At 49.7% G+C, this 12,430-nt stretch overlaps 2 protein-coding genes across 2 annotated transcripts in view; one reads left to right on the forward strand and one right to left on the reverse strand.

Annotated features, from left to right (window-relative positions):
- BDH1 (3-hydroxybutyrate dehydrogenase 1) overlaps nt 1–10,254 on the reverse strand; it is a gene marked incomplete at its 3' end in the record, with an annotated part of 33,264 nt that extends 23,010 nt beyond the window's left edge. The window contains 2 exon segments of the mRNA XM_079705208.1: nt 2,985–3,111; nt 10,145–10,254. Of these exon segments, the coding sequence (XP_079561334.1) occupies nt 2,985–3,067 (83 nt within the window). The 5' untranslated portion in view covers nt 3,068–3,111; nt 10,145–10,254.
- The window catches only part of APOD (apolipoprotein D), an 83,250-nt gene continuing 75,014 nt past the window's right edge, over nt 4,195–12,430 (forward strand). The window contains exon 1 of the mRNA XM_079704288.1: nt 4,195–4,355. The gene's annotated coding sequence lies outside the window, so the exon portion shown is untranslated. The remainder of the gene's footprint in view (nt 4,356–12,430) is intronic.

The raw sequence follows: 12,430 nt of genomic DNA on the forward strand, positions 1-12,430 counted from the left end.
AGTTAAACTCAGGATAGTCAGTAAACTTGCCGAGGGGTGAATCCCAAAGAGGTGGCCTCCAGATTCAGAGGAGGAGAGCTTGCTGATTTCCATCCTAACCTAGAAGAGCAATCAGATGGGGTGGAGAGGTTGCAATCGGCATTTCCCCACAGGCCTGTGGAAGAACCAGCTGGTCCCCAGAGCACTGGCATCCAGGAACTCACCGGGCCACATTCGAGACACCACCCTGTGCTGGCCAAGGCATTAATGCTGGCTTCTTTTCCTTCCTTCCAGTCTATGTCTCTATCCCTTTTGTTCCTTTCATCACGAATCAGCAACAATAACCAGTTACCCAGCTCTCTGCTGAGAGGAGTCAGGAGTCAGCTTGACAGCCTGAATCTAACAAGATGGGTTTAGGAAGGACAAATGTTGATGACACAAAGGCAGCTGGGGAGGAATGAGGTCTCACACAATAGCACCTGTGAAAAAAATTAGTCTGATCAACTACGAATCACAAGTGATGTGGCCGCCAAAAGAAGCTATGTGAGCCTAGGCTAGACAGGAATAGGGAGGCAAGGGCCACTCTCCATTCTGCCCAGGTCAGGCTGCCCTGGAGTATTACATGCCATGCCAGGGCTGAGCACTGGGGCTGATCCAGCTGGTGTGTGTAACCAGAATCCGGGAAGTAGTGTCCTGGGCAGAGCCAGAGCCTTCAGAAATCCAAAATCTGAGGGCTGTATAGAGCCAGGAAGCAGAGCAAGTTGTCAGGGCAGGGACCGCATCCGGCCACTTCTGGGGAGGTTTCATCTGGACAGGTGCTGTGTACCGGGTGACTGCTGCTCTGGGCCATGTAGGGTAGGGGAGGGTGGTGTTCTGTTTGGGGCACCACATCTCAAGAAAGAGCACAGGTCAAATGGGCATCATTCAGGTGGGAAACCTGGATGCTGAGTGGGAAAACCATGGGAGATGAGCAATGAAAAAACATGCAGGGGTATTAGGGTGGCATAGTATCCCCAGGGATAAGAGACTAACTTGTTCAGTGTGAATACAGAAGGCAGACCCAGGAACAAGGGGTGGCATTTACAGAGGAAAGATTTCTGCCCAGTATGAAGAAGGACTTTATAATAGCACTGTCCAAAGACAGGTCTGCTGTGAGAGGTACTGACTGCCCCATGGCTGGAGATATTCAAATAGAGGCTGTGAGGTCACTTGTTAAGGATGAGATCAAAGGATCACCCACAGGTGGGGACTGGAGCATGAGGCCCCTTCCAACTGAAATTCAAGCAAAATGATCAGGCCACCCAAAGACCTCCTGTCTGATCCAGGTACAGTGATCACCCACCATTCCTTCCACCTCACACATCTGGGTCTCCCTCCCTGACCTCTGCCAATAACTTTTCCTGGAGGACAGCTAATGCACTCTGACTCAGCTCTGCCCCTGACCACCCTGTGCCCAACGCCTTAGCCTAACCAGGTGATTTCTACAATCCTTCCAGAAGACTCAGAGTCTCCTGGGATAGCCTTTCTGTCCCTTCAAATGAGCCAGAAGCTTGACTAATGCCTTACTTCCCTTTAATTTTTTAAAATAATAAAGCGTTGAATATTTCATGTGATTTATTGAATACTGTACTAAAGTGAAAAAAAGAATGTTTGTATGGGTACAACATTTTATCCCTCTGAGGATAAAATCTTTGTAAAAGTATTTAAACTTCCTTTGGGATTATTTTCTCCTCCATAAAAAATCTTCAGAAAACTCTGAAAGCCATTTTTGAGACAGATTTTACCATTTCTGTGAGTCAGTCACTGAAAAAAATTACAGCAAATCTTCTTTCAAAAGCCCTTTAACAGAACCAAGCTCCATTCCCTCTTTGATGGGATATCAACTCTTCTTATATGGTGTCCTCCAGCAGTTGAAGCCTCACCTCCAACCAAGCTTCTGTATCCTGTGGAAATGCTTTTAAGCAAATGCTGCTAAAAACTTCAATGCATGTTCTTCTAGATATATTTATTGGCACAGAAAATAACCATCAATTTTCTAGCTGCTGGGTCTTTGAATTTAACCTGCCACTTGATTTCACTCCTCTCAAATATAAAGGAAAGGGCATTATTTTTTTCCTTGCTCTAGCTGCAAAAGAAGAAAATGAGGTAGCAGAGCACACTAAATTCCCTTGGAAAAGGCAATTTCCAGAAGCTCTCAAAGAAGAAGAGTTGCTTGTTTACTTTGTACTTAATGCTTTCTCTAAATCACCCAGTTCAGTGAAGTCTCATGACATTTTAGTTAACCATAGTTTCACGTGCGAGATTTTAAAAGAGCCATTAACCAGGTGATTAAAGTAATGAGATCTGTGCCTCCTGATGTGATGCACTAAGAAGGGCACCACCTCACCTGAGTGGGATTCTTCCAAACACACAAACCTGAATCTAAACACGAGGATATCCCACAGCCCACACTGAGAGACATTCTTCCAAGGTGTTAAGGTCATGAACAACAAAGACTGAGGAACTGCCCCTGACAGGAAGAGAGTAAGGAGACATGAAAACTAAATGTACTGGGAACCCTGGTTTGTATCCTGGACCAGGAAAATGTCCATTCGTGGGCCATCTGGTGAAATATGAATCAAGTCTGCAGATTAGTTAATAGTATTATATCAGTGGTAATTTCCTGGTTTGGATGACTGCACTATGGTTTTGTAAGATGTTAACACTTGCGGAAGTTAGGTGAAGGGGTTACGGGAAACTTTTGGACTATTTTTACAACTTTTGTATAAGTGTAGAGTTACTTCAAAATAAAAAGTTTAAAAAAAAATCTGATGAAAGATATTCTTCTGTGCCTTGTGTGACATGGGAAGGTCTCTGTCTTCCGACAACACCTTTGAGTGTCCTTTGCTGGTGGACAGTGGGTATTGAGGGACACCTTTGAGAGTCAAGCCTTATTATGTGTGAAGAGCTCTGCTTTGCCCAGAAAGTGTAACCCTCAAGGTCACCTCCACCCTTCATTTTCTTACCTTGCTCCATTTACTCTATCAGAGAAATTCAGGGTTTTCCTCAGGAGCTGTGACAGGGGTCTGGAAAAGCGGGCAGTCAGCATAGTGGCCACAAGAGGCAGAATGGCCAGGCTCCTCCGGGTGGGTTCTGAAACACAAAATGTGTCCTCAGCATTGTGTTGCTGCCTTCAGGAGTTTAGGCAGAAGGGGCCATTTTCCTTCCAGGTTGTGAAAGTTAAAGTGGGCTCTGTTTGACCAAGGTTCAGTCAAGGCACCAGGCAGTCCCCACCTGCCACCCTCCTCTCAAGCTACAGCCTCATGTGATGAAAAGAGTCAGGAGGCTGGGACATCTAGAAACCTGGGTTCTGGTTCCAGCTGTGCCACCAACTCATGGGGTAACCCTGGGTGAGGCATCACCCTTTTGTAGCATGAGGAGGGTGTAGCACCAGTGACCAGTGACCCTCAAACTAGGCTGTGCAGCAACCACTGGGGTGCCCAGGGTCCCGCCTCCTCAGGGATTCCAGCTCCATGAGTCCCATTCTCAGTGTTCCCCATATCCAGCAAAACGTCCATCTCAATTTGCCCACATGCCTCCAGGCAGCTTTTTCAGTCCTGGGCCAGGTATCTTTTGATTCAGCTCTCCACCTTTCTCCACCCCACCACGCACAGGGTCCAGCTCTGGGGCTGAATTCATCAGTAACTCATCATAGCATGGAGACTGAAGCTACAAAGTGAGACACACTCTAATCAACCTAAATTAAAACACCCACACCCACACAGTCTCTCCCACCACCCTACCACTCCCTTTCCACATTAAATCAAACTTGTTGCAGCAAGGCCATGTGTCAGTAAGGCTACTCAGCACAGTGACTAGCTTCCTATTATGAGTTGTAGATGGGTGTGTGCATTAGTTGTCCTCCTGTTCTGGTTAATTCCCCTCTAGTGATTCCTCCTGGCCTAAGGGAAGGAAAAGGAGGTAGGGAGGGAGCTGAGCAAGGCAATCCCAGCCCTGGGAGCTGTTGCTCTTTTCCTGGGGAACCGTCCAAGTCTCTCTTTGCACACCTGCCTGTGGTTTGTTATACTGCCCTTAACAGTAACAAGGTTGTGCCTGAGGCAGCTCCTCCCCTGCCATTTTGCTGCCGCCCCTAATCTGATCAGCCAGTGCGTCTGTGATAAGTTCACTAACTAGCCAACAACCACAGTATTTACTGCAGAAGGCAGGTGGCGGTGTTTCATCTGTTTAATCTTCAGGAGAGGAAAACAGATAGGGCTCTTGTGTCTTGCGTGATCCTTCCTGGACTGTGCAGTAGGCTCTTGCTTCTGCTCCGGCCCCTACTCGCCACACTCCAGTCTCAGCGCTGCAGCCAGAAAGGTCTTTCCAACAACAGTCAGGTACGTGACTCCCTTGACTAAAAGCCTCCTCTCCATGCCTTTTTGGAGCTGGCCTCTGCCTCCCTTCCTATCTGGTATCCCCTCCCCTGTGCTCACCGCTCTGTAGCCACGCTGACCTTCTGAACATACACGGAGCTCTTTCTCACCCTAGGGCCGTGGACCTTGCCTTTCCTCTCTCTAGAGGGCTGAGTCCTTCGGACCCTTCTGACTTCAGAGAGGCTGCCCAACGCCCCATGCAACACACAGGGGTTGCTCTCCATAAGATTGCCCTTCAATCCAAGATTCTCTTGTTTCTTTACTTATCTCCCCCTTCTAGATCATAAGCTCAGTGAGGCCAGGCACCTTGTCCATCTTAGTCACCACTGAATCCCCCATGCCGGGAAGACCCTGACACGAAGGAGGCACTCAGTGAGTCCCTGCTGAGTGGGGGTGAGCTGTGTGCTCGAACCTCACCCCCATCCCCACACAGACTGGCCCTTCATGGAAGGCACAGGCCCATGATGTGGGTGCCCCGCACCCCTCCCAAGTACTGACCGGCTGGCTGAGCACAGACATCTCTGCCTCCTCCCTCCAGGACTGGAGTCCGAGGTCACCACCACTGGGTGATTTAAAATCCAGTCGTCTGTAATTCAATCGCTTTCCATCCTTTCTGCTCAATGCCTGTGGCACAGAATGCCTCAGTGTTTGCCTCGATGTCTCTCCAGAGAGCTGCTTTTAATTTTATTTTCCTTTGAGTCAGCAATATCTAAAAGCACTGGCGTCAAAATAGCCTAAATTGCATGAAAACTCAGCCCCTTTAATAATGCACTGTTCACAATGTAATCTCTCATATAAAAAATGCTAGAGGGCTTCCCTGGTGGCGCAGTGGTTGAGAGTCCGCCTGCCGATGCAGGGGACACAGGCTCGTGCCCCGGTCCGGGAAGATCCCACATGCCGCGGAGCGGCTGGGCCCGTGAGCCATGGCCACTGAGCCTGCGCGTCCGGAGCCTGTGCTCCGCAGCGGGAGAGCCCACAACAGTGAGAGGCCCGCGTACCGCAAAAAAAAAAAAAATAAGCTAGAATTTTAGATATCTTTTTCTTCTACTACTTTTTTACATTCCTTAAATATGTTGCTATTTTCACCCCAAACACAATGCTATAGGCAGTGGAATTCCTGTACTCATCAGGGCTGTTTGTCATCTCAATGTTTTGTGCTGGGCTTTAGTCTCTGTAAACATTAGTTTCTCAAACTTGAAATGCCACTCAGTTGCCTTTTGGTTTGCAAACAGAAATGGCGGTGGGAGGCGGGCGCTGCAAGGGGACAGGCAGAGCCCCTGTGAGGGCGGGGACCACCTCTTTAGCTTTGGATTCAATCAGCTGCTCCAGGGTGACCAAATTTATATGATACTATCACAAAATCAAGATGTTCACGTATTATTCTGGAATCTGGGAGAAACTTTTCTAACTCTGAGAACATTTAGGTCTGCTCTCAAGGGCACCTCCTTTCCATTGTCAATGCAAACCCCACGTGTAGCCCACAGAAAGCACTCCCTCTCCAAAAGAAAAAAAAAACAACCTGTGTGCACCCTTGTCTTGATGCTGGGCTCACTTGCTGCATTCTGACAATACTATCTTGCAGAAGACACAGCTGGCTGCATTCCTGTGGGTCAGGGTCAAGGTCTCCCCTGTAAGTGGCAAACATTCCCAGTACTGACATCCTCAGAAGAGGCAGGGCATCAGCAGCAAATAGGAATTCAGGAGGCAGGACTTAGGCCAGAAAGAGAACTCAAGTTTCTGGACATGAAGTCTGGAAGGGCCTTGGTACTACCAAGTGGGAGAGGGAGGTCCTGTTTCACCGGGGAGGGTGAGCTGGGTTTAAGCTAAGAACCATCCTGTGTAGGGACACCACACTGAGGCGCTCAAAGCCCGTAACCTGTGTGAGACTCCAAGGTCTGACAACTGGCAGCCAGTTTCCAACATACTCTACTTGGCTATTTTGTTTGGCCTGCCTAGTGTTTTAAAAGGCAATGTAACGAGGCAGCTATGTTATGCTTGAACACAATAACAAAACGTTTTCACTTACTATCTCAAGCCTACCCACATCACCTCTATTAACTGCCTGGACACTGTGGGCATTAGGGTTTGAGATCTCTTACCAAATAGATGTCTATTATCCTTTGGCTATTTCCCTTCTGATCACTTAGCATAATCTTGCCTAGAAGTTCCAGCTCAGCTCAGCTCAGCTATACGTGTTAACTACAGTTTTTGGAGGCTTCCTTGAGGCAAAAAGGAAACCTGACAAGTTTTAAAGTCTTTATTCAGATAAGATGCCTATTATCCCTTAGAGAGAGAACTATTCTGAAACGAAAGTCTAAAGACATTATACAGGAACACCAAATGATATTGTAGGTGACGTTCCCACTACCATTTTATCATAAATGCAGAATTGACTTTTATATGGCTGCCTCTAACAGAGACCTTCAATAAAAGCCAAGGATTTAACTTTATAGCCCAGTTCAGCGAAGGCAAACCTAATGCAGACACTTGGATTAGTCTGACACTAGACACTAGCCACCAGCCACCAGATTAGACTTAGGTGATGGCCATTTCTCTTCAGAGAACACATCACACTCTCAGCAGTTGCCATCTTTCGTGTGTCTGTCTTGCTCAGCTGATCCCTGTCCCTTTCAGACTTGCCTATTGCCCACAGGATTTGGCCTCTGCAGCTGTAGTTGTACAGTGAGACCCCCCCACCCCCACCCTCTGGCCATGGAAGAGTGGGTCAGGGAGAGACACCTGACCCCAGATGAATCCATCATTCTGTCCCCTGGCACTGTGAAAGTATGCAAAGCAGCCTGTGTGGGGTAGAGACAAGTGATCTAGTTGCTGGAGTTGGGGGGAGGGGGGTGGGCAGCTGTGCGACATTTGAGCCTGAAGCCAGAGAGAGAGATGGAGAAAGCCAATCTGCAAAGAGAGAAAGGAGTCAGGCACACATGTAGAAAGAAGCTGAGATGGAAGTGAAGAAGAGAGAAAAAAACAACAGAGCCTCCTGCTCCTGAGACCCAGCTGCCCTCCTGTCTTCAGCTCTGTAAGGCACGTGATGTCTTTATTCTGTGTTGATTTAGGCATGCTTAATGTTTCTGTTAGTTGCAGCCAAAACAATATTGGTGAAAACACACTGAAAGCAGGTTCTTTCTGCAGATCATTATCATTAATTCTTAAGCTTGCCTGATATTCTGAGAATGCCACACTGTAGACCTCATAATGATAACAGGAACAGAAGCCTCTCCCTCTCCACTTCTGTCAAGGAAACATCTGTCCTTCCCCAAGTGTTACCAGAGCTATCAAAATGGCCATAATTACAACCACCAGGTTAAGCAGGCATCCCATCCCTAGGAGAACAGGGCTTGCCTACCAAATTCAAGTCAGACCTGTACACAGTAGGCACATAATATTTGAGTGACTTAAGAGAGTTTTCAGCAGAGGAATACCATATCAGGCTTCTATTTTAAAATGATAACTCTCACTGGGTCAAGAATAGACTGAGGATGGACAAGGGCAGGAGCAGGGAGACCATTTAGAAGCTATGGCAGTAACCTAGGACCATAATGTACAGCCACGCAGGCTGTGCACTGCAGAACTCCAGCAGAATGTGAAGAGGTACTCCCTGGACATATATAAAAGGGCTGCCAGCCCCGGTGGAAACCATGGAGCTAATTAGACGTGGTCAGAGTCTGGCTGTGTTTTGAAGGTAAAGCCCACTGTGATTTACTGACCAATTAAATGTAGGCTATGAAAGAAGGAAGAATCAAAGATATTTCCAAGATTTTTCATGCAGATGTAAAAAAATGACATTAGTACAACTGACAGTTTAAGGAGCCATCCTATTCATAAGCGCTTACCACATTTCAAATCAGAGCATACAAGCCCAGCATCCTGGTCCTCACCGGGCCCCTCCAAATCATATCTCCAACAATACTTCTCTCATCTACTCATTATACCATTTGCTACACCATCTCTCAATAAGCCCTGTACTTTCCAATTTTTGTGCCTTGCTCATCCTATACCAAATCTGAGGTCTCCTTTATCCACTAAGCCCTGATTCAAATAACCTCCTTCAAGAAACCTTTCCTGATTCCCTAAATCAAAAATCAATCTCTTGTTGCGGGACTTCCCTAGCAGGTAAGTGGTTAAGACGCCGCGCTCCATATTTGCATTTTCACTGCTTCCTTATGTGCCTCTGAAATAGCACTTAACCTAGGCCGGGTAGTATTAGAGGTATTTCTGCTTATAACCATTCACAGCACCCCGCTCCGCCATCTGACCACCAGTCTCAACCTGGATTGTTTCATTGACCTCTGGCTCATCCAGAATGACTACTCTGGTGTCTGACAGGAAGCAGCCACTCTGTAAATGTGTAGAGAGAGACTATGCGAGCTACACTCATTTCAAAGTTCAGCTTCCTCGCCCGCCACGGGTATATGCCCTGGGCACGGCCGGGCTGCAACGCTCTGGAGGAAAGTGCTAGGCTATTTGATGCATTTTAAAGGATCCTGGCAGCCGGAAGCCCACCGTAACGAAACGTGTGCCTCTGTAACCACTGGCAGGGTTAGACGGGGACTTTGCATCAGCTGACTCTGGGCAGATTTTGGCAGACTGGTTGGAAAAAAACACGCAGAGCTCAAATGAGCTCAACGTCCCGCGCGGCTCCAAACCCTCCCCCAGCAGGGCGCAGACCGCCCGGGTCCCTGTCTCTGACGCGTCGCCCCAGCGGGCAGGCAGAGCGCGGGACGCCCGAGACCCGCCGGCGCCAACTCGCCAAGTGTGCTGGCAGCCCCGCGTCCGGGCCAATCGCAGGGCCGCAGCCCCTTCCGGCAGACCAGAGGCTGGGAGTCGAGGGGGCTCGTCCCGAGCCACGCTCCCATTGGCTGAGACCGCACGGCCCAGACCAAGTTGAGCTGTTCCCGCACCTGTGAGCGGCAGAGGCTCCCGGCCTTCCCCGGCCGCGGGCCCACCACCAACCCAGTATCTCCCGCCTGCTCCCGCGGCGCCTCCAACTTGCTCGGTCCTCCTCCTCCCCCGGTCCTGCGGCCTCTGCGGTCCTCCAGTAACAGCCGGCTCAGCTCGTGCTCGAGGAAACTGGACCGGCGGCCTGACTGCTGTCCAGCATCCTTCCCGAGGGCGCAGCTTGAGGGGAGGAAGCACTCCCCCTCCCCCCACAACCAAGCCCCCGAGAACAGAGCCCCGTGGAGGACGCGGCAGGAGGACAAGGGATGCGGGCAGACCCAGAGAGATGCGGTGAGGAAGGAAGCAGTGCCTAGATCTCAGGCTAGAAGGTAGGACTACTGGCTTCGGCCCTGACTCGGCCTCTGGCTCGGCCGGTTTCTTCCCTTCTCGGGGCTGGGCTCGTCTTCTGTAAAATGCGGCGTCAGAGAAGGATAAGTGTCGAGGGTTTCACCTGGGAGACTCGGGGCCGCGTGTTCAACCTAGGCCTCCCCCTGACAATCACATTTTCTGAATAATAAACGTCAGGCTGGGCTCCCGGAGCACGGACGGAAGGCCCGGGAGGGCGGAGGATGAGGATCACCTGGGGTTGAGACGGCTCTGGGCGGGATCGGTCCATCTTTACACCGTTACTTCGGCCGCGGCCGCAGGGCCCAGCCTACAGGACTTGGTGCCCCCTTTTCCACTCGCATCCCCGAGACCCGAGTAAAGGGCAGCGCAAGTCCAAACCGAACCGAGCATCACCCCGGTTTAGGGGCGCCGGCTCATCACGCCGGAGCTGTAGAGATGCGGACCCCTCCTCTTACCCCAAACCAAACTGGCGCGGGGGCTCCAGCTGCTGAGGGCTCAGCTGGTGTGTTCGCCGGAACCTGGCGCTTCGCAGGTACCCGCGCTCGCGTCTTGTACCACCGGGCGCTACCGCCGTTTCCTTCTCGAAGCGCCTTACTGGCTCCCACTCCTGCGGCCTCCAGCCTCAGCTGCCGGGGTGCGCCTGCGCACAGGGGCTTTGCTCTGTAGGGCCGCGCGGGGCGGAGCCCGACGGCGGGCGGCGCAGGGGCGGGGAGCCTCTGCGCCGCCTCTTTCGCCTTGCGGCGTCAGGCCTGGCCCTCCTCCCGCAGAGGGTACTACTTTTCGCTAGGCGCCCAGCACGGGATTAACCCACTGCCGCCCATTTTAGGTCTAAACCGCGCTCCGATCTCCTCCACCGCCATCCTGGTTCTGGAACGAGCGGGGAACGATTTCACCCCTCGGGTTGCGGGTAGGGAGGTGGAGGTGCCGCTCCAGGAAGTGAGGAAACCCGGTGAGGTTGAGACGCCTTTCCAGGTCCTACGCCTACTTGCTGTCTTTGGAGCTCATTGGGGTGGGTTGGTTTGTTGGTTTGTTTTTAAATTTGTCTTTTGATCAGATGAAATTTATTTAAAATTTTCTTCCTACGATTTAAAAAAATAATTTAAGAATAGCACAGCTTCCCAGAGTTTCAACAACGGAACATCGGAGGCCAATCTGCCACAGATCAGGCTCCCCTGCCAAGTTTCCAGGATGAGAAACCAGCTGAGGAGAAGGAACCTATCAGGGCAAATTAGTGGCAGAGCTATGTTTAGGTCAAATTATAGAGAAGGGCTGATTGGAAAGGGACCAGGCAGATGAAAACAGGAAGGAAAGAAGGGCCTGGTGGGGATTTAAAGAAACCTGTCAGCTCCGTTACATGAGCTTCTTGAAGGCTGAGGCTGTATCTTCCCTATCTCTGGCTCCTGGCATGTAGAGCTTTGAAGACCAGGAGAATCATGAAGGTAGGATGCACTTGGTTCTCTGTACCCATTTCACAGACAGACTCAAGCTTGCATCAGTGCTGTGTTTCAGAATAGTCACTGTTACAGCATGCCATAGCCATGACATAAATCCTTATATTGGGTCACCAGGTTACACTTTGAGGGTTATGCTTTGCTAGAAAAGCAGTTAACTAAAGGAAGAGTTAATATTTCCACCTAGGAAAACCATAGATCCTGACTTTGGACTGAGAATTAATGGAAATAAAGTTCTATTCATGAAAGACAAGGACAAGACAGTTGATCTGTCTACGGTTATATCCGACCCCACCTGTGGCTGACCTCACACCTTCCCAGCCCCACTTTTTATTCCAGTTTTGCTCTGGCAACCAGCTGCATACAGGTGAAACCTGAGAGCACCTTGCCTCAGCTGTACCTGGTATCTTGCCCTCTCGGGGCTTCTCTGTCACTGCAGCCTGGGCCCCCTACAGGAAGCCCAAGCCCATTTTGACACATGCATAAACTTGGAAGTGCAAAGGAATTAACACGTCCTAGGACAACGTTTGACCAAGGCAGACAGGAGCTGGTGGAGAACTATTACACTCTTCCGTTCTTCCAGTGGGCAGTTCTGAGGTACGTTTTGTACAGCACCTAAGATGATAGACCCCTGGCTGCCCACAGTGTGCCCAACTTGATCAGCTCAATAATGCACCCTTGGATTGCCTTTCGCTTTCCTGCCTTGACTGTTTGACTCTTCCAAATCTTCCACTCCTGTTCCTCGGGATTCGTTCCCAAAATAAACTACCTGTATCATGAAGGTAGGATGCACTCTGAACAAGTTCTTGTTCAGAGTTTGTTTTGGTGGGGGGGGAACCCAGACTAAGCCAATGGTTAATCCAAGAGTCATCTCAACAGGGAACTATATTCAATATTCTGTGATAAACCATAATGGAAAAGAATATGAAAAAGAATGTATATATATGTACAACTGAATCACTTTGCTGAACAGTAGAAATTAACAACATTGTAAATCAACTATACTTGAATAAAATAAATTTTTAAAAAAACACACAAAGAAGACCCCAAAAACCCCCAAAAAACCCCAAAGAGGCATCTCAGCCCAACTTTCGGGGTCATTCTCAGCAGACCTTTCCCAAGTCTGCTAATGAGGAATCCATGTGTTCTGTTTGAGCTGTTGCTCTTTTTTTGCCCTGCTGCCCTGCCCTTTAGGGCATCATTCATAAACTCTCAGGGGCAGGCTGGAAGTATCAGAGACTCCCAGGAGACACGGCCAGCTAAAGGGCTGGGTCTAGGTTAGCATTGGAC

This window comes from Hyperoodon ampullatus, assembly GCF_949752795.1.
Source record: "Hyperoodon ampullatus genome assembly, chromosome: 5".
Taxonomy (NCBI): Eukaryota; Metazoa; Chordata; class Mammalia; order Artiodactyla; family Ziphiidae; genus Hyperoodon; species Hyperoodon ampullatus.